The sequence below is a fragment of the Staurois parvus genome, unplaced genomic scaffold, assembly GCF_062004578.1.
Source record: "Staurois parvus isolate SC_StPar_1 unplaced genomic scaffold, SC_StPar_1.0 ptg000287l, whole genome shotgun sequence".
NCBI lineage: Eukaryota > Metazoa > Chordata > Amphibia > Anura > Ranidae > Staurois > Staurois parvus.
Window position 1 is genome coordinate 24,081,788 of NW_028318083.1, and position 24,739 is coordinate 24,106,526.

Below are 24,739 nucleotides of genomic sequence, written 5' to 3' on the forward strand. Positions count from 1 at the left end.
ACTGTAGTAATTGTATACAGGAATAAATGAAAGAAGCTTTCGATTACAAAATGACGCTCTGCAGTCTAAAAGCATCAAGAGAAAATAGTTATTGTTGCAATGTTCTGCAGTAGATCTAGTCAAGTGGTCATTTTATACGTTTGAGATATGGTGATGTAAAATCTCTAACTGTGGGTGCTATATTTATCAGTCTTCGCTCAATGGAGAAAGCAGGAAATCATATCTCATTCATAAAAAATGGATCTGAATGCAGAGATTTGAAGTCTTTATAATAAGAATGTAAAGTCAAATAGTTAAGCCAGGAGACATTCAGTAGTTCATTCATACAATAAAATAAGATCATGCTCGGTCAATGCATTACATACCATTCAGTACCTGTTCTGTCCAGGCTCAGATTTCTTCACAAATTCCACCACTGCATTGAAAATATCAGCAATGCTTTTGTTGTACTAATTCTCACTGCTGCCTGTACTAGCCTACTCAAACCCACGCATTATTATAACACCTACCTTCTTCCCAACAGTCTCATCTCCAGCTATCCTCCCCTGGCTTTTTTTTTTAATGGAGCCGTACATTAAATATGACAGAGCCACAGACAGCAAAGCCTACAAACACGTAATTGTTAAAAAATGCATAGTGTTTCTGTTGTGCAGTACATTTACGTCAAATGCTAAATACAGTTTTATTAGGGTAGCACTTGAAATCCTATGATAAAGAATACTTGCTTTCAATATGTGAAAGAAAAATGGGGAATTAGGACAAAATTGGTTTATATGGTACTATATCCTACATAGAAAAAAATCTACAGAATTAACCGTGAAGGTGAATTTAACCCCGTACATAGTCTGGAGAAGGTAAAATACATTCAGTTATGTATGGCAGGACTTAGAATCAGTTTTTTCTTTCTATGTTAAAGAGAGCTGATTTTTTTTTAATTCTTTATTTAATAGAATTGACAATGCAGTATAGCATAATGCAACAAAGTATACAAAGCAATCCAAACTTCCATACCATCATACCTATCAAAAATCTCAAAATTACAGGATACTCTAATTACTCAGATAGTATCAAGTGATAGCATACCACGCTTACAATATGGGATTCATATCTCAAAAAACAATACCCAACTGCTCCGCTTAGGGGTAAATACTGCCATCTCACAATGTTTTGTGTTTTTTATTCTTCCAGAGGAAACCAGAAAAGGTAAATATTTCCAGATTGCAGGGTGGAAGAGACAGAGATAAGGGGAAAAAGAAAGAAAAAAGGTGGGGGAAAGGAGTTGGAAAGGGATGGAAAGATAGGAATGGGAAGTCCCTTTCCTCACACTCCTGGTAACCTACATCTGTCATGTCCAGACACAACAAGTGTGTGAGTGGTTTATTGTTGAGATGCTAAGGCCTCATGTATACTGCTGCTCCTAAACCTGAGTTTAGTAGCCTTTGGTGTTTTTTTTGCCAAATCCCCTGAACTCATCTCAATAAAAGCTTATGTGTCCATGTACACATAGGCTTTTACCACAGTTTAGGAGCAGCAGAGTTTTGGCCAAAAAACGCTAAATGCGGCAAAAACGCGTTTAAATGCAGCTAAACCCTAGTCACGTTTAACACTTGGGTGTTTATCCATGTCAATGCAAAATACTCTGGCCAATCAAATGAATAAATATCCAAGCGCTAAATGTGGATAAACACAGGTAAACGCAGTACCGTGTTTACAGGCGTTTTTGACGCGTTTAACATTTTTCTGCTGCCAGGAGAGTTTAACGACTAGGTGAGTTCATGTGTACATGAGGCCTAAGGGTGTTTGCTTATAAAAGAAGTATGGAATCCAGATCTTCTAATACTGCTCATCTTGGCCTTTCATAGCCATATTGAGGTTTTCCATTTGTTGGATTTCAGTGATTCTAGTGAGCCAGTGGGATTTAAAGTGAAATGAACTTTTAAAAGTAAAGATTTGCTGTGTTATAGGGTAAATTTAGAAATGTTAACTGTGCCTATGCAGTACTCTTAAATCTACTTTGTCTGAATTCCTTCTAAAAACAGCAGTGCACCTTTCTGGTGTATGAAACAGCTTAGGCACTCCTGAGTCTACAGCCTCATATCTGTTTTGAGGTAAAGCTTCCTGAAGATGTCATATATAGATGAAACGCGTAGAGGAGGGACTTCTGCTGTCATTTCTGGTCCTGGTTACATCACTTCTGGTGAAGCAGTTTCCGGTAATTGGAACACATGCCACCTTGAGGTGAGAGCAGAGGTGCTACCTAGTTTGGAGTAGTGCCTGTTTGTATTGGTGCTCTTAAGGCACTTCTTAATGTGAGTGGTTTATCTAACATCTCATTATTGTGGCTACGGTTAATATATTGGGCAACTAAGACTTTTTTTGTTTTATGAGTTCCTTGGCAAGATGGGGAGATGGAGAGCGAAGTCCCTGCAGACCTTGCATGCTGGAAGCATAGTGGAGTGGAAATTTCAGTAAAATAAAGCACACAATGAACAGCTTATTTGAAATAAGGGGTCATCATGGTCCAGTGAGTGAGAAATTTTTCATTACACACTGGGTGGAACAGGGAATGAACTGTTACATGGCACACTGGTGGAGGAATATGAAGAATAAGCCATCCAAGTAATTCACTGGACATCAGTTTAATATGCTGCCAAAAATATTTTAAAAAATCTAATTTTTTCACTTTGAACTGGACTTTTATTTTGAGCATTGGGTTTATGGTTATACATATCAGTATGTTAAGTGTGTATAGCGCTGCCTTTCTCTATTGTTTGTGCACTAAAGTGTTGTGGGGACAATTTCTAAGGGGCAGCTCTCCACTACTGAAGTGACTCAATGCCTTATCGAAAGCTGTTGAAAATAAAACATAACACACTGCGCCCGCAGGAAAGGTGCAGGACCCTTTTTTTTTTGCTACTGGAATCGGATTCAGCCAATCGCACTGCGTTTTGTGAAAAGTTTTTGAGGTATTGTTAACACTGACACCTGCAGTGCAATTCTGATACGGTGCGGGAAACGAATCCCGTGCAGCATCAGTGTGAGCTAGCCCTAAATAAGAAGTTTAGGGTTTCTAAAAAAAAATAAATCTTCATACTCATGTCTGTGTTGCTGTGCAGCTTGGTCTGGTAAAGGAAGATGAAAAATAACAAGACATACTAGCAGGAATGATGGGATGATGGGTAATACAACTGTGGTACGGGGGGACTCAAAGAAACAAGGACTGCTATGTTAATCCTAGTGACACACTGCATCACACATTTAATTTTTGATTTTGCTCATAATTCCAGCAGACCTCTTTGGAACTGCTCCTCCTATTTGGATCCATTGTCACGATCTATCTTGTTAAAAAAAAATATACATATACCCTATCTTTAAATGTGATGCATTTTTGGATTTGTTTTATTTGATACAAATGTTTCAGGCATTATTTTCTCATTTTTAGTGGATATCACAAAAAGAGAGTCTAAAAAAACACTACCTGTAAATGGAGGCTAGGGGAGAAACCATCCTAAAAATAAGTTGCAGAAAACTGCAATCCTTCGTAACAGACAGCCATAAGCTTAACTGTGCCCTAAGATATGGAATGTTGATTAAACAGTCATCATATGTGTGGCAACAGCAATGGACATTCCATGTAGGCTTTCTGCCAACTAGGTCCATTAGTGTACAGATATATACAAAGGCAGCTCTGTGCCTATACATTTCAAATGTCTTCTCTATTGCAAATGATCTTTCAAAACGAGAAACACCAGGAATACAATGAGCTGGGGTATACCTTGAGTGCAGTGACAATGACAAGGGTTCATATGTAAAATTTTCTAAGGTGCCTATCCATTATTATCTGCTATTAAATAGGTTAAAGTTTTTCTTTTTAACTATGTCTGCAACAAGATAGATAACAGAATGGAAAAATGTAAGAAGGCATGTGAAATGTTTCCTGCTATATTATATAAAGTAATGTAGGCACATTGCTTGCAGATAGCTGGGAAGACATAAATGACTGTATAACAATCTTAGTAGTACAATGGTTATGAAAGCTGACCTAGCATCAGATACAGTTTTTCATATTATGTGAATGGTTAGTATTGTTTAAACACACAGTTTTCTCTCTCTCAGAAAGATCACAGTGCTCCCTCTGACAAGGCTTTTATCCTTCTCTTAGACCCATATTTGTTTAGTCATTATTTAAAGGAAGCCTCTATTCCCAGCATCTTCAGCCATCACAGTCATGTAGATTCTGATGCATAAGCAGCATTAATTATGTTGATTGTGTGAACAGATAACTCCTACCTTGTGACATGACAAAACACTACACTGAGGGCTAAGGATATACTCCTTCCTTGCAGTAATTTAACAATATAATTCCCCAACAGAGGTTCTCTCCACACCTTGGTAAAGTGCGCACGGAAACAGACACCTGACTGGAGAACTGCTTTTTAATCAGAAAAGATACAATTTTTCACTCATACTCACATATTGTGATATGTCAGGAATTTACTCATGCATACATATAAACTTAATGATAGGTCTACTCTAAGTCTTAGCACATTAAACTCATAGATTTATACTATATGAATCAATGAAGTAACAGAAGGAACTGTGAAGCTCCAAAGAATAAAAAATATACTATGAAAATATCACATATCACTCTGGCCAGGAATGCTGTCTGCCTGCCTGCCATGGCACAAAGAAATATGTCCAATTCATCTAAAATCAGCATATGTATAACTGGAATTGTCTGTTACTGTTGTGACATGAGGCATACAATACAAGATAAAATCTAAAAACGATGGTAAAAACGATGTCAAATACCTGGTTTAATGGGCAATGACTGCATCCGGATATCAAGATTATCTTGGAAATACAATGACATGGTAAGGGTGGAAAGTTTTGTCGACAGGGATTAAAGAAAACCATGTAAAAAAAAATAAAATATACTAATGCTGAGAAAAAGGACAAGGACTGCCACTGAAAATGCTAGCTGCCTGGTTTGTATGTGGATCTTCTGTATCAGTACTTTGAATTCAGTTGCTAACTTGAACAAGCATTCAGACAAACTGTGACATTTCTTGTATGCTTGCTCAAGAGCAGTGACTGCCAGAGTAGGCAATGGCAGGTTTTATATTTCTCTGAGCACCAACATCCCCCAAAAGAGGGAGCACTTTCAATGCAGTTCCCTTCGATGCCCTGCAGTTCATTTAGGTCAACCTACTGATCCCAAGTTTTTGGGAACATCTTGCTAAAGGAGTTGATCCTTTGTGATGCCTCTGTACTTGGGACCTGTTACTGGCTTGGAATCCTTCCCTCCTTGAAGAGAAACTAAACTGTATCTGAGCATCAAAAATTGAAAATGTGATTTTATTTATTTTAAATATTTAAAACAAACCCATCCTTCCACCCATGTCTCCATGCTTTATGTTTTTGATAAATCACTTTAAAAAGCACACCTACCATAGTGCCTATGACTAGCTACATGATTCATGTAGCATTTACTTCCTGGAATCAGTCTGCCCTTAGCTCAGGCATGCAGGCAAGAGGGTGTGCTTAGCTGAAAAAAGCCCTCCTCCAGATGAGGCCAAAAAACAGGTAGAAACGGAAAAAAACAAAACAAAAAAGGTAAAATAAGTAAATATAATATACCTTCCTATCTATTTACTAAAGCTAGCTGCATACGGAATAAAATAGTTAATATTGATTGAAAGAGTTTAATTCTGCTTTAACCAAAACAGCTGTGAAGATGCTTAGGTTCTTTTGTGGTGTTTTGCCTTTTTTCGGCAGAGATTAACCTTAGAAGACCTCTTGTAAAGCAAGGCTAAGGTGGTACAAATTCTAACTAAGTGGAAGAGTCTCTTTAAGTATAAAGAAAATAACATGCTTACACAATAGGAAGGAAGGTGATGTTTTCAGAATACTGCTACTCATACACTGAACCATCAAATTTTGGAGAAGGTCCTGAACCAGGCTACAATGCTTAACGGCATCACAGTGTTTTTTTTATTTCCTCTGCTGTATGTAATTCTGATGCACAGCAGCACAATATGATGCCTTACGGTATGTGGGAAAGCTCTGTGCAAAAATGTTCTACTTTAGAATATAAAAAGATAGTAGGACATCCTACTATAGGATATTAGGCAAATTGCCTTTGTTCATGTGTTTGGACTGTGCTGGCTGTGCTGGGTAACGCTGCCAACACAGCTCATGTGAATAAGCCCAAATTGTAACCAGTAATCAGTAGAATACGCTTATTTTTCTACACTAAAGGCCCTTTCACACTGATTAGTTTTTGATGCGCTTTTGTTCAGCTTAAGGGTTCTTACACACTGATCAGTTTTTGATGCCTTACCAATGACTTACAATGGAATGTACTTTTGAAAAACTGCACCAAAGATGCAGCATGCAGGACTTTTCAACAGCAGCTCACCTGCAGTGTGAAGAGTTCCATAGGGATACATTTTTCAGTGTGAAAGGGCCCTAAATAATACAGTCACATGGGGTTAGGGAAAAAGTCCTCAGGTCCATGTAAACTTCAAGTTGCAAGGGTTTGATGCTGGTACACACAGGCGAAATATCAGACAGTATTGGCCAGTTCAACAGAAACCGGCCGACATTCGTCCAGTGTGTACAGCTGTCCGGCTTCTGTCGAACGGGCATGCTAGAAAACCAGCATCCGATCAGCACTGGCAGTCAATAGCAGTGAGCGCTGATCAGTGTGTTCTGGCAGTCCCCCGTCAGAAAACAACAGCTCATACATTTTAGGGGGGAAAAAAAAAAAGAGAGGGGGGGGGGCCTGAACATGGCACCAGGAGACCACTGAGCGCAGGAGCTCCCGCCACCCGCCACAGGAGGAATGCCTGATTCGGACCTCTATAGACCGGGCCCCTGAAAGCCTACCTGTCCCAGCCTTTGATCCCGATGGGGTATGTGTGAAGAGTCCGCGGTGCTCAACGGCAGACATGCGGCAGCTGAGGATGGAGAAAAGCCCCGGGAGAAGAGAGATGCTGCAGAGAGCCAGTGCTGGGACCCCAGAGCCCCTGGAGGAATCAGCGTTGGCCGACGGAGGCGCTCCCTGGTGTGAAGTGGAGCGCTGTGAGAGGTGGAAGGTGGAGACACTGGAGATCTTGAACACTGGAGACAACTGAAACAGAGGAGACCCTGAGCTCCCACCCAGACCCCCCTCAAGAGACCCTGCAAGCAGGGAAAAGAGATTCCGTGCGGGACTGAGAAGTATACAGTGACGGAAGGTCCCAGAACCCCAGGCTCAGTGGGGGTGGATGAGTTGCCATGGGTAACAGCCGGAGACTTAAGTTGTTATTGTCACTAGTGAGAGTATACTTGAACGATGGGGCTGGGCTGGCAGAAGATCAAAGAGAGGGGAGATCTAAGTGCCAAGTACGCATGTTAATATATTTGCATGTTATCTGGGCCTGAGAAAGCTACCGGAGAGACATAAACGAGGAGGGTTATGTTTTTCTAGGTGTGATTAAAAAAAAAATTTCTTTTTGAGTTTTGAGTAGAAAATCAGTGGCCAAGTCTATCAAAATATGAAGAACAGATCTGTGAAAGGAGGGGGGGACAAAAACCCTGCAACCTAATACAAATAACAGCACAATAAACAAATATATGCCATTACAAGAAAAAAGCCCAGAGAGAACAGAGAAACAACAGGAAAGAAGTAGAAAATATGACGGTGAGCAGTCCAGATTGTCATTCGGGACACGGGAAGAGAATGAGACTAATGAATCAATAAATATTGATGGCAAAAGAGATCAAAAGACCTCAGAAAGACAGATTCCCACAAAAATGGAGAGAAGGAGAAGCGCCTCTAAGTGCAGCAGACCACTTTAATATAGCATAAATGTAGGAACACTCACATGTAGGTAGATTAATACAGGCATGGTAAATGTAAGGTGTTGATCACCAAGTAGAACGGCTGTCACTGGTGCCCACTGTGTCCGCGTCTGTGTCCAGTGGGCACCAGTGACAGCCATTCTACTTGGTGATCAACACCTTACATTTAACATGCCTGTATTAATCTACCTACATGTGAGTGTCTGTTGCACTTAGAGGCACTTCTTCTCTCCTTACTACACAGAGTCTGCTACAGTACTACATGGAGCTTGCTCTTAGTGCCATACGGATCCCCCAATCCAAGTCACCCTAACCATCTTTACCTACTATTTGACTGTTCCGGACTTGGTTCCAGTATTTGCGCTGATTATTATTTCTCTTTTTTGCCACAAAAATGGAGATGGCGGAAATGTTTACAAAATTAGAACTATCTCTGAAAAATGAAATGGCGGTGATCCACAAAGATCTTGTACGAATGTTAACAAGGGTTGAAGAAGTGGAGGAGAAGATGGAGACTCAGGCCCAGCAGATAATAGATCTGGAGATAAAGCTGGAGGAGATGCGAAGAGAACAGGGGAAACTCTCATTCAAATTAGAGGATCAAGAAAATAGAGAGAGAAGAAATAACTGAAGAGTGAGGGGCATGCCAGAAGATCCGCCAGATGAGGACCTGCAGGAAAAAATAAAGAAAGTGTTTAACCCCATGATAGGTAGACTAGCCACAGACCCTTTGGAGATTGAGAGAATACCTAGACTAAGATGCCCACCAGGAGTATCATCAGACATCCCAAGAGACGTAATAGCTCAATTTGATTCCATCATTATGAAGATAGAGAAAGAATATGGAAAAAATTGAGGGAAATCCCAGAAATAAAATATGGAGATATGAAATTGCAAATTTTCACAGACATCTCAACTGAGACATTAGCCAGAAGGAGATCGTTGAAACCTTTACTGGATCAGATAAGGGATAAAAAAATTCAATAAAACTGGGGATTCCCAGGAATGTCTGATTGGGTGGAAAGATGGGAAATCAGCAAGGCTAAGATTCCTAGAAAATCTTAGTGACTTTTGTAAAAAATTAGAACTGCAGAAGGTGAACATTATGGGGTGGTCAGAGGGGTCTAATTAAAATGCAAGGTTAAAAAAAGAGAAATGGCATTCAGTAAATAAAAAGAGAAGACAGATTTGACTGAGGTGGGGGGTGGGGAGTATGGTGGGGGAGAGAGTTGGGGCCATGGGGATCGAATTGTTCCTCCCTTCACCCCTTTTTTTCTCTCCCCCCCTCCCCATAGAAAGGCTTTAGGGAAAATAAGTAGAGATGGCGGGATGTCGGGAGGCTAAATAAAAAAAAAATGTAAAACCGTATGCGGAGAGCTGGGGGTAGAAGTAGGCGTTCGTGTTCAGAGCCATACCCCATATTAGGAATCATTAGTGGGTGAGCCTCACATCAGATTCCAGCGCAATTTATAGGCCAAGGTGTTTTTAAGAGCAAGTTAGGAACAGAGGAGGACGGGTGGGAGGGAGATTTGGATGGGGGAGCGGAGGAGGGGCGAGGATATGGGAGGGGGAGTAGGGAGGAGGTCAATTAGTTGAGGATTATATATCTCTTCCCATGTGAACAAAGAGTGAAGAGAAACTTTAGATCGTCATGAGCCTGCTTTACCTAACAACATACAATGTTAAAGGTTTAAATTCTTCTACTAAAAGGCATAAGATACTTAGGGAAATCCATCAACTTTCCACTGATGTAGTATTTCTACAAGAGACATATCTATCATATGATACTAATGTTAAATTATACTCGAGGCAGTATGCGGACTCACCAATAAAGAGGGCTAAAGGTGCAGCGATTGAATTCTCAAAAAATATGGGCTTTGATTTGGAGGAGAAACTAGTGGATCCAGAGGGTCGGTTTCTATGTCTAAGAGGGAAAATGTGGGGACAAAAATATACACTGGCGAATATTTATTGTCCGAATCAAAATCCAGTAGTATTTATGTACGGAATGTTGGGGAAAATCATGGGTTTTAAGAGGGAAAGTCTTGTCCTGGAAGGAGATTTCAATGTTTGGATCCATGGTTGGATACGTCTTCGAGTGCGCAGAAAGGAGGTAGTAAAAAAAACTAAGAATGTTGAAAAAGAAGTTACATCAATACCAACTTAGATACCTGGAGGGAGAAACATTCCAGAGAGAGAGACTATTCCTTCTTTTCTATGGCGCATAAGTCATATTCAAGGTTGGACTACAGTTGTGTCCAAAATTATTCAACCCCCACTGAAATTGAGTGTTTTGGCCAGTTTGACATTGCTTTTGATCATTCAGTCATCTTGCTTACATTTACATTAAAGAGGCACTTGTAGGTCAGACAAATATAACATAACAGTTATAATGAAATAACCACAAATGTCTTTTCTGTGCTCACAGCATTATCAGTTTTATTCAACCCCCAAGTGACATTCAATCTTAGTACTTAGTACAGCATCCTTTTACAGTTATAACAGCTTTTAAACGTGAAGCATAGCTTGACACAAGTGTCTTGCAGCGATCTACGGGTATCTTCGCCCATTCTTCATGGGCAAAGGCCTCCAGTTCAGTCACATTCTTAGGCTTGCGCACTGCAACTGCTTTCTTTAAGTCCCACCAGAGGTTCTCAATCGGATTTAAGTCTGGTGACTGCGATGGCCACTCCAAAATGTTCCAGCCTTTCCTCTGCAACCATGCTCTAGTGGACTTGGAGGTATGCTTGGGATCATTGTCCTGTTGAAAGGTCCAACGTCTCCCAAGCCTCAGGTGTGTGACGGACTGCATCACGTTTCCATCCAATATCTCCTGGTACTGAAGAGAATTCATGGTACCTTGCACACGCTGAAGCTTCCCTGTACCTGCAGAAGCAAAACAGCCCCAAAGCATGATTGACCCTCCACCATGCTTCACAGTAGGCAAGGTGTTCTTTTCATCATAGGCCTTGTTCTTCCTCCTCCAAACATAGCGTTGATCCATGGGCCCAAACAGTTCTAATTTTGTTTCATCAGTCCACAGAACACTATCCCACAACTTTTGTGGTTTGTCCACATGGCTTTTGGCATACTGCAGTCGACTCTTCTTATTCTTTGGAGACAGCAAGGGGGTACGCCTGGGAGTTCTGGCACGGAGGCCTTCATTACGCAGTGTGCGTCTTATTGTCTGGGCTGAAACTTCTGTACCCACATCTGACAAATCTTTTCTCAGTTCCTCAGCAGTCACACGGGGACTTCTCTCCACTCTACGCTTCAGGTAGCGCACAGCAGTCGAAGTCAGCATCTTCTTTCTGCCACGACCAGGTAGCGTTTCAACAGTGCCCTTTGCCTTGAATTTGCGAATGATGCTTCCTAAGGTGTCTCTTGGTATGTTTAACATCTTTGCAATCTTCTTATAGCCATTGCCCTTCCTGTGAAGAGAAATCACCTCTTCTCTTGTCTTCCTGGACCATTCTCTTGCCTTCACCATGTTTGTAACCACACCAGTAAATGTCTAGAAGGAGCTGAGTATCACAGTCATTTTAAAGCTGCCTAATTGGTGCTTATTATGCTTGATTGCTGCTCGGTGACATCCACAGGTGTTTTCAATACCTGATGGAAAGCACCTGTATGAACCTCTGTTCTTCAGAGTGGTAGTCTTTAAGGGGTTGAATAATTGTGGCAATGAAGAAACCACATAAGAACCATTTACTACTGTATTACATAAACAATTGATGTCATTTTAGTTGCATTTGGGTAGTTACAACGTCCTTGTAGGATTTGATTCTGAATACAATTCCAAATGTACACTATAGTCCCTAAACCCCTTTACAGCATTGGGGGTTGAATAATTTTGGACACAACTGTATATAATGATCAAACATAGACAATTGGACCTATTGGTTAAATCTATTATAAAGGTTATGTCTATCTCAGATCATGTTCCTGTCATGGTAAGACTAAAGGTGGGAGGAGATTGGAATAAAAGGGCCATGTGGAGATTAAATGGGATGCCTATACAGGACCCTGAGGTAGAAAGAAGGTTGAGGGAGGAAATAGAGCAGTTATTCCTGTTAAATGAAATCGAAGAAGTCTCGGTAGCCACTAATTGGGAAACACATAAGGCGTATATTAGGGGAATTTTGATAGCTATAGGGGCTAAAAAAAGAAAGAACGGGAGAGAAAAATAAAAAGTGACGGAGGAGTTATATGTTTTGGAGCAGGCACATAAAAAGAAACAGGATTCGAAGATATATTTGAAGATTATACTTAAAAGAAATGAGCTAAAAGATCTACTGAAACAGGAAACAAGGAAGATATTTAGTAGGGTTTCAAAGGAAAGATACTAGTGGGGGAATAGGCCAGGAGAATACCGGATGAAAAGCCTTAAGGAATAGAAATCGAAGAATTATATTGAAAAGATTAAAAATCTAGCTACTAGGTTAAAAGGGTTAATGCCGGAATGGATACATTTAGATCAAGTTGGATTTGTCCCAGGTAGGGAGGGGTGGGATAATGGTTTAAGGACATTGCTCCTTCTTCAAAAAGTGAGGAGAGAAAAATCACCGACAATTTTACTGTTGATCGATGCTGAAAAAGCCTTCGACAGAGTAGATTGGGGGGTTTCTGATAAATACTCTAAAGGTCTTAGGAATAGGAGTTAGGATGTTAAAGTGGATAAAGGAGCTTTATAATAGTCCTTCAGCGGCGGTTAAGGTAAATGGGCCCCTCTCAGGGTTTTTTAAGATGTATAATGGTACAAGACAGGGATATCCATTATGTCCGTTATTTGTTATATCCCTGGACTTCTGTTGGCGACGGTAAGACACAGTGTAGATATCAGAGGAATTATGATATAATAGACAGATCACAAGGTGGCGGCATACGCAGACGATATGCTGTTTTATATAGTGAACCCTGGACTAACGTTACCTAATTTAATGAGTTTATTAAAACAATATGGAGAGCTCTCAAATCTGAAGATAAACCCCTTAAATATAGAGATCTTGAATATTAACGTGTCTAAGGAAGAGAGGCAGGCCCTACAAAATTACTTTCCATTTAAATGGAGGGAGAAGGATCCGGGTTAGTTTTGAATAAAACTAACCCCTTCTATAAAGAACATATAACTAACCCCTTCTATAAAGAACATATATCAAGTAAATTATATTCCATTAATAAACAAAATAAAGGAGGAGCTGAGATGACTCTCAAGGGGTAGGATCTCCTGGATTGGGTGTATAAACTTGGTCAAGATGGTAATAGTCCCAAAAATTTTATGTAAATTCCATATGCTTCCAGTCCACATTCCAATATCCTTTTTTGGGGCAATAAAAAACTAATACTTAAATATATATGGACTAACAAGAAGCCGAGAATTAGTTATGAAGTTTTGTATAATAATAAGGAGAGAGGGGGATTACATTTGCCCAATATTAGAAATTATGAGTGGTAGACTGGACATTTAATTCACAGGGGAAAAGTTGGGTTAAAATAGAGGGAATTTTAAGTAAAGCATGACTAGAGAAGGCTATTTGGGTTCCACCAATGTTTGGTATTAGAGATGAGATTAGTAGCACTTTGACACAGGAAGTGTTAAAATTATGGGATGGAATGCATAAACAAATGGGTCGGAAGCATAATTCATTATTGGATTCCCATGGTGGGCACAGAGTTTTTCCCACCAGGGAAAGACAATATCTTGGCTAAATGGTTTAAAGATGGGGAAACATGATTAAGAGATATAGTATTTAAGGGGAAGTGTGCTCTTATCAAGATTTAAGAAGTAAAAAACAGTTATTTGTAGTATTAGATGAATTTAGATACTATCAATTAAGACATTTTGTATCAGAGTTACCTCAACCGCGGAGGATGGCGGAGGACATGCTCCCATTTGAAAAAATGTTGGGTTCGGATACAGCTCCAAAACATGTTACCTCTAGGATATATAAGATTCTTATTGAATTGAAGGGGACAGGCCCTCCGTCATTCTTAGAGAAATGGGAAGGGGAACTGAAAACAAAAATGAGTGAACAACAGAAAAATAAAATGTTTAAATTAACACATGGGGTGATGAATATGAGCACAGTTGAAATGAGTTATAAACGTTTGACGAGATGGTATCTGACACCGAGCGTTGCACATAGACAGTGAGTAGAAGTATCACTACTATACTGGAGAGGATGTGGATTTTAGAGAACAATGGCACATATCTGATGGAATTGTCCAAAAATACAGGATTTTTAGCAAGATATAATACAACTAATACAGGAAATTTTGGGGAATAATATACAGAGAGATCTGTGGGTGTTATTTTATAAGTCAGAGTTATCAGTATAAAAACAGCATATTATATCATCTGATTAGTGCAGCCAAAGGACTCATTCCCAAATTCTGGCAGAGACAGGAGCCCCCAAAAATTAGGGATTGGATAGACAGGGTCGAATATATAAATAAGATGGAGGAGCTGTACCCCACAGATGAAGATAAAATGGAAAAGTTTAGAGAGGAAAGGGGTAGATGGCATGACTGCAAGACATCTGAGAAATATTTGGAAATAGTGAGGAGTACCAGTGACCTGAGGTAGGAGAGCTGAACGGAACAGTAAAAGATGAACAGAAAGAAGAGAAACAGTAGAAAGAGCTGATTAGAGAGAAGTAAAACAGATGTGGATGGAATGATGGAAAGAATCAGGAAGAGGTATATGGACTGGGGTTAGTTGAGGAATGGGTGGGTAGTAAGTGGGGAGAAGAGAGTGGGAGATGTAGACTAAATGTTTGTGTTTTTTACGAATAAGCTATATTGTCGAATTTTCCTATGTTTTTCCTCTGTAATGAAAAATGTAATAAATGATTTAATTAAAAAAAACCCACAATAGCTCAGTGGGGGACATCGCCGCACTAACAACGCATAATTAGAACAGCGATCTTGCGGTTTTTTTTGTTCAGAGCACTGGGTTAACTTATTGTGTGTACCCAGTATTACCATCCTCTCTTTCAAAAGATCAAAAGAACTGGCAGGGGAGTGAAGGGAAGGGGAGTATAAGCTGCTGCTGTAGCAGCTATTAAAGGGAAATGGTTGCTTTGCCACGCTATGGACCAGAGCAATTTTTACATTTGAGCTATTGACCCCTTTATATGGCAATAATTTCTCATTACTTAAGATAAGAAGATAAAAAGTGATACTTATAGCTTGTTTTTTTTTTTTTTTAAGGACACACATGGTTCTCATTTGGTAAAATTGTCTTGAAAAAATCATTGAATTTTTAATGCAAAAAATAAATAAATTTAAAAATAAAAACTTTTTTTTGTTTAGTGTTAGTTTAAAAACAAATTAAAGGATAAGTTCCACCCACACGGCTGCATCATTCATTCAGAGTTCAGTGAATGAATGAACCACAAGTCCCGACAGCCTTAGCAGCTGTTGGCTTGTAGTTCTCAATTAACTACTACAGTGCTGTGGAGTGCCGTGGTATTTCATTGATTCTTCCTGTCAGTATAACTGCTTGCCTGTACATCCCTGATATACTGACAGGTCTGCAGGAGACCTGCATGGCACCAGTAAACTGATCACTGGGGCAATGCTTTACAGGCTCCTGCCACAAAAAATACTGTCGATAAAGGTATAAATGGTGTTCTATAATTTGTAATCTTTAAACTTACACTTAAATTCTGATACTGGTATAAAGCATTGTTAAGTTATTTACAAATGAAAAAAACAGAATAAAAAAAGGAAAATAATATTCAAGTGTAGAAAGGGATGAAGGAATTAATTTCGGCTAATTAAGGTAAACTAAGGGGTTTAAAAGGGCAAATTTTATTAAAATAATCAAAAAAGCTGTTATTAAGGTTAGATTGCTTTAACTGATATCCTGTACAGATCAAAGCTTTTTCATTTGCAGATAAAATAGAGTAAATATAAAAGTAACTATGTAAAGAAAGTGACCGCATTCCTCTTAGGTAGGCGGTTCTAGGGTGGAAGGATGTGGTGGAAGGATGTGCTGTCCATCAATAAACCAGTTGGACTTTTGTGATGTCATTGGAGTGTGGCCCCTTTCTTTACAGTGGCATGTCTTACACACAGTGGGAATAGGCTTCTTGAGCTCTGCACTTGGCTGACTGTGCAGCAGTTAATGCGGCGAAGCTTCAGGATTTCTGCTAACAAAAGTAACAATGCTACTTTGTATCTATCTTACGTTGTCTATGAACACTGTATCAGGCTGTCCATTTTTTTTTTTACAGTAGCAGCTATTATTGCTGTATTTATACAGCTACGTCAGGCTGTCATTCTGACAACCAAGAATTGCTGGTGAGCGTAACAGGGGTGAGTAGCAGAAAGACATGGTTGGTTGAGGTTGATTAAGTAAAACTGGAAAGTAGAAAATTTGCTGCAGCTGTGAATGGTGGCCAATCAGTTTCTAACTGTAGCTTGTTCAATTAAGCTTTGGCAAAAAAAACCTAGAAGTTGTTTTTTTTATTGCACAGCTGCACCAGATTTTGCACTCTCCGGTATTTGTAAATCAACCCCAAGGTGTACTAAAGTCTGTGGAAAAAGCGGAAAGAGAATGAAAATGTATTTTCTTACTCAAAGTTGTTAATTTATTGAAATATTTCAGCATGGGCATACTTAGAATTTCACCTTATATACGTAGATATGGAGAATACCATGTGTGAGGATTTTTCAATGCTAGAACTAATTAGCTACCAAACATTGCAGTTTGAGTTTCACAAAAATCAACCAACACTGTATCCAAAAACAGCGTACTGTAATGTTTGCCTCTGTATGAGTGCTCGTGGAATATAGCTTAGTGTAGTGCCACCTATAACAGTTCCCGTACCTAAAAGCTAACCATTCCTAAGCTACTGGTATGTAGTTGCTCCCAGAAATGCCATGTTCCCTCGTCAGGAATTACAACAGACTGAAAAGTGGGTGAAAAAAAGAGTTCCTGTGGATCCGGGGGTGGAGTTGTCTCCAGTGGATGGCTGAGACTGGTGTCTTGCAGGAACATAAACAGTGAGATGTGAAGATGGGTCAGTTCAGTCGGCAAGCAAAGACATGGTTAGTAAACAGGCAAAAGGTTGGTTCAAGCAGCAGGCAGAAACATGGTCAAAAAACAGACCAGGGTAAGTACAAGCAGCAGGCAAGAGCAAAACTGCACTGGTGTGGTGGTGATCCAGAAACTTGTTGGCTGCACTGGCTCTGGTGACACTGTACTGGTGTGGTGACGATTAGGGACACAACTGATGGTTTACACTGGTCTGGCAACACCCAAGAACACTACTGATAGTTGCACAGGTCTGGAAACACTGGAAACACTTGCACTGGTGTGGTGGAAAACAGGAACGCTGTTGCTGACCTACACTGATCTAGTGACACCAACTGGTGTGGCTAGCCATCAGAAACATTGTTGCTGGCTGCGCTGGTCTGGTGACACTGAGACATGCTGGTTTACACTGGTCTGGTGGCACTAGAACTGGTGTGGTGGTGATCAAGTACACTATTGCTGATTTACACTGGTCTGATGACACTGAATTAGTGTGGTGGTGATCAGGAACACTGCTGCTGTCTTATACTGGTCTGGTGACACTGAGATTGGTGTGGTGGTGATCAGAAACACTGCTGCTGTCTTATACTGGTCTGGTGACACTGGGATTGGTGCTGCTGTCTTATACTGGTCTGGTGACACTGAGATTGGTGTGGCGGTGATCAGAAACAATGCTGCTAGGTTACACTGGTCTTGTAAGGTGCCTGGGGATTAAAGGCCAGGTTTTCTACTGCCGCATAAAAGCATTACAGGGTCAGGAGGTAGTTAACCATTTGAATACCGGGCAATTTTACACCTTCCTGCCCAGGCCATTTTTCACGTTTCAGCACTCTCACACTTTGAATGACAATTGCGCGGTCATACAACATTGTACCCAAACTAAATTTTGTAATTTTCTTCACACAACTAGCGCTTTCTTTTGGTGGTATTTATTCTCCGCCGGGGTTTTTATTTTTTGCTAAATTATCAAAAAAAGACCGAACATTTTAAAAAAAAAAAACGTTTTTCTTTGTTTTAGTTTGTAGGAAAGTTATAGAGTTCACAAACTATGGTATAGATCTGAATATTGATCAATCCTAAAGTACTGACGGCCAATCTAATTTCTTGAGGTCCAAGAATGTCAGAACAGTACAGATATCCCCCAAATGACCCCTTTTTGCAGAGTAGACAGTCCGACGTATTTCATAAGAGGCATGGCAAGTTTTTTGAAGTTGTATTTTTTTTGTCATAATTTTTCATAAAATGAAAAAATTAAAAAAATTATTTTCACTATTTTTTTTTTACATACTGTCACCAGTGCAGTACAGCGTCATCATATAACTGGCATGGCGGTGATCAGGGACACTGACTGGTGACAGTATGAAAAAAAAATATAATTTTTTTTTATTACATTTTTTTCTTTTTTTAAGATATTTTTTTCATATTTCACTATGTCCAAAGTAGTACAATGTTACCATAGTAACATTGTACTACTTTGGGGAAGTGATCAGTATTTTTTTTTTTTTTACACAGTTTGCTTATAGCAAAGAATTACTTTGCTATAAGCAAGCATTTACCTGAATGACATTGATTCATTCAGGGGTTTTTTTTTGTGCTTAGCTGTGATTTGGCAACAGCTAATCACATGACATGTGCATGTGATTAGCTGTGACCATTCACAGCTAGACAGTAGTATACAATGGATGGCATGAATGAAGCCATCCATTGTATACAACTGTCATGTGACCTGCTGTGATTGGTCACAGCAGGTCACATGGTACCGGCAACAGGGCCGATACTCAGATTTGTCATCAGCCGTGTCTGAGGTACACGGCCGGTGATAGATTGCGGCGCTGCGCGATTCTGCAAGCGCGAAAAGTGAGCATGTACGGGAGGACACCATTTGGCGTCCAACCCGGAAATGCAGTACATTTTGCCGGCCGCCATTTGGCTATTGGCCGAGCATGTATTGGTTAATAAAGCAAAAAAAAGTTAATTTTAGAGTACCCTTCTGGCATTTCCACAGTAGGCTAAATGGATGAGTTCCTGTCATGCAGCAGAACAGTATCACTGTAAAAACTTCTTCCAAAACTTTTTTTCCCTTTGCTACGGATGCAGAAAGCAAGGGTTCAATCTATCAGGTATTTACTGTTGTCTGTGCCCCTGTTGTGGAGATTTTTCCCTTTCCCACTGAATTTCAGTTTTCTGGAGTTTTTTGGAGTGCACTCTCCACATATTCACATCTGGGGTGCTTACTTCACATATGGATTCATGTACAATCCATAAAAGAGCTGGTAAGAGTGTCACCAGCCCCTACTGGACTCTTCAAATCAATTTCTAGAATGCACATCAGAGAAGGGAAAAATAAGTTTAGTTCACAGCAATACTTAGTTTAATTTGGACAAGAAATGAGCAGAAATATCCCCAAAGGGGGTGCACTGATAGCTTTTACCTGGAGAATTTAAACCTCTTCTTAATCAATCTGAATGTATCTTTTTGTAATGTAAACCATTTTTATCGAAAGTCTATATTGAAAATGGAAGTCATTGGCTAGTAAGGTAGTCTGTATCACAAAAAAAGGACAAATCCTAAGCCACGGGTAATGTACCAGCTATCTGACCTCTAAACTTTCTAAACTGCACGACTTCAATTCAAGAAAGTTCCTTTATATTTTTAAAATGATATGTAAAGGCTTCCTGAACACAATGCTCTTCAGGTTAGACTAGGAAAAAATACACATTACATTGAACCTGATTATCTAAAAATGTGAAAGTATAAATGTAAGCTTTAGTAAGTCTTTACACTTTTGTTTCAGTATATAAGGGAAACATACCAATATAGTAATTACCTTTTTGACGTTCTTCTGGAGTGTTAAGCTTTTTCTGCGCCTCTTCTATTTTATCTAATATTAAATAAAAAAAACACACACATGAAATTAACTGTAATTAAATTAATAAACAGTTATCTACAAAAAATTTGGAACGTTTATGTAAGATAATCAGAATCAGAATAACACAATCTTATACTATTGTGAAATATTGTAAATTATTTCATTCCAATCTAGAAACGTGATTTAAAGAACAAGAGTGTTACTATTAGTTGTTTACCCATTTACATTACATCAGCCCCCACAGAGAGGGAGTTAGGAACTCTACAGCATCATTTGCAACATTTCTAGTTGCTTTCTATTGGTGTTAAAGATCATATAATTCGTACATACACAACACTATATAAATCAGTGGTTCTCAACCTTTCTAATGCCGCGACCCCTTAATACAGTTCCTCATGTTGTGGTGACCCCAACCATAAAATTATTTTCGTTGCTACTTCATAACTGTAATTTTGCAGTGGGAGGACTAGCGCCCCATCACTGATGTCAGTGGGAGGAATAGTGTCTCATCGTTGGTGTCAGTTGGAGGAATAGTGCCCATCATTGGCGTCAGTGGGAGGAATAGTGTCCCATCAATGGTATCGGTGGGAGGAATAGTGCCCCATCATTGGTATCGGTGGGAGGAATAGTGCCCCATCATTGGTATCGGTGGGAGGAATAGTGCCCCATCATTGGTGTCAGTGGGAGGAATAGTGCCCCATCGTGGGTGTCATTGGGAGGAATAGTGCCTCATCATTGGTGTCAGTGGGAGGAATAGTGCCCCATCGTGGGTGTCATTGGGAGGAATAGTGCCCCATCATTGGTATCAGTGGGAGGAATAGTGCCCCATCATTGGTATCAGTGGGAGGAATAGTGCCCCATCATTGGTATCAGTGGGAGGAATAGTGCCCCATCATTGGTGTCAGTGGGAGGAATAGTGCCCCATCGTTGGTGTCAGTGGGAGGAATAGTGTCCCATCGTTGGTGTCAGTGGGAGGAATAGTGTCCCATCGTTGGTGTCAGTGGGAGGAATAGTGTCCCATCGTTGGTGTCAGTGGGAGGAATAGTGCCCCATCGTTGGTGTCAGTGGGAGGAATAGTGCCCCATCGTTGGTGTCAGTGGGGGGAGGAATAGTGCCCCATCGTTGGTGTCAGTGGGGGGAGGAATAGTGCCCCATCGTTGGTGTCAGTGGGGGGAGGAATAGTGCCCCATCGTTGGTGTCAGTGGGGGGAGGAATAGTGCCCCATCGTTGGTGTCAGTGGGGGGAGGAATAGTGCCCCATCGTTGGTGTCAGTGGGGGGAGGAATAGTGCCCCATCGTTGGTGTCAGTGGGGGGAGGAATAGTGCCCCATCGTTGGTGTCAGTGGGGGGAGGAATAGTGCCCCATCGTTGGTGTCAGTGGGGGGAGGAATAGTGCCCCATCGTTGGTGTCAGTGGGGGGAGGAATAGTGCCCCATCGTTGGTGTCAGTGGGGGGAGGAATAGTGCCCCATCGTTGGTGTCAGTGGGGGGAGGAATAGTGCCCCATCGTTGGTGTCAGTGGGGGGAGGAATAGTGCCCCATCGTTGGTGTCAGTGGGGGGAGGAATAGTGCCCCATCGTTGGTGTCAGTGGGGGGAGGAATAGTGCCCCATCGTTGGTGTCAGTGGGGGGAGGAATAGTGCCCCATCGTTGGTGTCAGTGGGGGGAGGAATAGTGCCCCATCGTTGGTGTCAGTGGGGGGAGGAATAGTGCCCCATCGTTGGTGTCAGTGGGGGGAGGAATAGTGCCCCATCGTTGGTGTCAGTGGGGGGAGGAATAGTGCCCCATCGTTGGTGTCAGTGGGGGGAGGAATAGTGCCCCATCGTTGGTGTCAGTGGGGGGAGGAATAGTGCCCCATCGTTGGTGTCAGTGGGGGGAGGAATAGTGCCCCATCGTTGGTGTCAGTGGGGGGAGGAATAGTGCCCCATCGTTGGTGTCAGTGGGGGGAGGAATAGTGCCCCATCGTTGGTGTCAGTGGGGGGAGGAATAGTGCCCCATCGTTGGTGTCAGTGGGGGGAGGAATAGTGCCCCATCGTTGGTGTCAGTGGGGGGAGGAATAGTGCCCCATCGTTGGTGTCAGTGGGGGGAGGAATAGTGCCCCATCGTTGGTGTCAGTGGGGGGAGGAATAGTGCCCCATCGTTGGTGTCAGTGGGGGGAGGAATAGTGCCCCATCGTTGGTGTCAGTGGGGGGAGGAATAGTGCCCCATCGTTGGTGTCAGTGGGGGGAGGAATAGTGCCCCATCGTTGGTGTCAGTGGGGGGAGGAATAGTGCCCCATCGTTGGTGTCAGTGGGGGGAGGAATAGTGCCCCATCGTTGGTGTCAGTGGGGGGAGGAATAGTGCCCCATCGTTGGTGTCAGTGGGGGGAGGAATAGTGCCCCATCGTTGGTGTCAGTGGGGGGAGGAATAGTGCCCCATCGTTGGTGTCAGTGGGGGGAGGAATAGTGCCCCATCGTTGGTGTCAGTGGGGGGAGGAATAGTGCCCCATCGTTGGTGTCAGTGGGGGGAGGAATAGTGCCCCATCGTTGGTGTCAGTGGGGGGAGGAATAGTGCCCCATCGTTGGTGTCAGTGGGGGGAGGAATAGTGCCCCATCGTTGGTGTCAGTGGGGGGAGGAATAGTGCCCCATCGTTGGTGTCAGTGGGGGGAGGAATAGTGCCCCATCGTTGGTGTCAGTGGGGGGAGGAATAGTGCCCCATCGTTGGTGTCAGTGGGGGGAGGAATAGTGCCCCATCGTTGGTGTCAGTGGGGGGAGGAATAGTGCCCCATCGTTGGTGTCAGTGGGGGGAGGAATAGTGCCCCATCGTTGGTGTCAGTGGGGGGAGGAATAGTGCCCCATCGTTGGTGTCAGTGGGGGGAGGAATAGTGCCCCATCGTTGGTGTCAGTGGGGGGAGGAATAGTGCCCCATCGTTGGTGTCAGTGGGGGGAGGAATAGTGCCCCATCGTTGGTGTCAGTGGGGGGAGGAATAGTGCCCCATCGTTGGTGTCAGTGGGGGGAGGAATAGTGCCCCATCGTTGGTGTCAGTGGGGGGAGGAATAGTGCCCCATCGTTGGTGTCAGTGGGGGGAGGAATAGTGCCCCATCGTTGGTGTCAGTGGGGGGAGGAATAGTGCCCCATCGTTGGTGTCAGTGGGGGGAGGAATAGTGCCCCATCGTTGGTGTCAGTGGGGGGAGGAATAGTGCCCCATCGTTGGTGTCAGTGGGGGGAGGAATAGTGCCCCATCGTTGGTGTCAGTGGGGGGAGGAATAGTGCCCCATCGTTGGTGTCAGTGGGGGGAGGAATAGTGCCCCATCGTTGGTGTCCGTGGGGGGAGGAATAGTGCCCCATCGTTGGTGTCCGTGGGGGGAGGAATAGTGCCCCATCGTTGGTGTCAGTGGGGGGAGGAATAGTGCCCAATCGTTGGTGTCAGTGGGGGGAAGAATAGTGCCCCATCGTTGGTATTAGTGACACAAATGATGGGGCACTATCCCTTCCACTGACACCAATGATACTTACCTTGCTGACTCCTGCTCCAGCCTGGGCTCGCTCTCTCCCTCTCCCATCTACAGCCTGCATACCTGGCTGCAGCAGCAAAATTTTCACTTACCTGTCAGCTGTCTTCCTTCTCTGGCCTCTCTCTTCACTCGTTCCTGCAGCTCCCTCGATCTTCTTCGATCTCCGCGCGCTGCCGCTCGGCTCCTCCTCTCCAAGCTCCACCTCTTCGCCGGTGATTGGCCGCCTGTGTGCCTCTCCTGAGCTACAGTTCCGGTGGCCAATCAGCGGCGAGGAGGCGGAGCTGTTGAGTGATCCCGGAGGTGTGGCCAGGTTACAGGGGCAGCATATCATCCCGCCCACAGATCGCCTGAGACAGGAGCGGTGTCTCGGTTCCTAAGACCATCGGAAATATGTGTTTTCCGATGGTCTTAGGCGACCCCTGTGAAATGGTCGTTCGACCCCCGAAGGGGTCGCGACCCCCAGGTTGAGAACCGCTGATATAAAGGCTGAGAGTTCACTCCATTCATGACTGTAGGGGGCAAGAGATACCAGGCTTTATATATTTATATACGTCTTAGACCTGACAACAATGAAACAAAAAAGGATAGGAAAAGATGCACATGAAACAAAATCCTCCCTTCTGTTCTCTCTTGACTGTTAGTCATGAGAACCCCAAACAAAAGAGGGACATTGTTCCTCTAAAATTACAACGGGGTGTTATTAGGGGAGAATTTATACATAAAGAGTACCTGGAGGATTTTGTTCTTGCTGAATTGTATACCGTATGCATGAGGAATAGCTATCGCCAGCATCATTTGTCCTTTATATGATACCATCGTCTTCTATCCACATATCCCCAGTGCAAAAAGCTGCAGTAATCAAACAAACAGGAGCCACAAAACAACAGGGAACGGTCCCTTTCTGGTATGGTTTTTTTTTCTTTTGAGAACTATGTTTATGTATAATAACAGTATTTGTTTGAAAGCACAAGTTCTATTTAGTTTACTACTTAGCAATTTGGTAACACAATGTGAACCTGTACGTTTTACCTCCCCATACTCGTGCATTCCGCCTTTTCCTTGTGCATTATTGCATGTTCATGTGGAACCTCTTTTTCTATCTGTATTTTAAGGTTTTTTCTTTGTTACTGCACCCAGCTCCTGATGAAGCTATTAATGCGAAACATGTCGAACATGAGGCATCTCTCCATCAAGTTACTAGTTTCACTTCATTAATACTGCGTCATTTTGACCATCTCTACAATTGATGTATATACTGGATGTTCAAATAGTCCTTGATATTGCCTGCAGTGTGTTAACAATCGATGTTCACCACTATGCTCGGTCCACACTACTGCGACCTGAAAGTCACGTGACTTACGGTGCGACTTTGCCAGGAGACTGCCTGGTGATTTGCTGGATACTTGATGTGCATTGAGTACGACTTTGATGTGACTTTATGTGAGTTTGAAGCGACTCTGCCTGTGGCCAATGAGAACACCAGCTAT

General features: G+C 42.2%; 1 protein-coding gene across 2 annotated transcripts in view; it reads right to left on the reverse strand.

The window, feature by feature from the left end:
* Positions 1 to 24,739, reverse strand: part of HIVEP1 (HIVEP zinc finger 1) — a 294,523-nt gene that overhangs the window by 82,366 nt on the left and 187,418 nt on the right. For both annotated transcript variants that reach the window (XM_089682322.1, XM_089682321.1), the window contains exon 3: positions 19,719 to 19,772. In XM_089682322.1, coding sequence (XP_089538448.1) covers positions 19,719 to 19,772 — 54 coding nt within the window. The remainder of the gene's footprint in view (positions 1 to 19,718; positions 19,773 to 24,739) is intronic.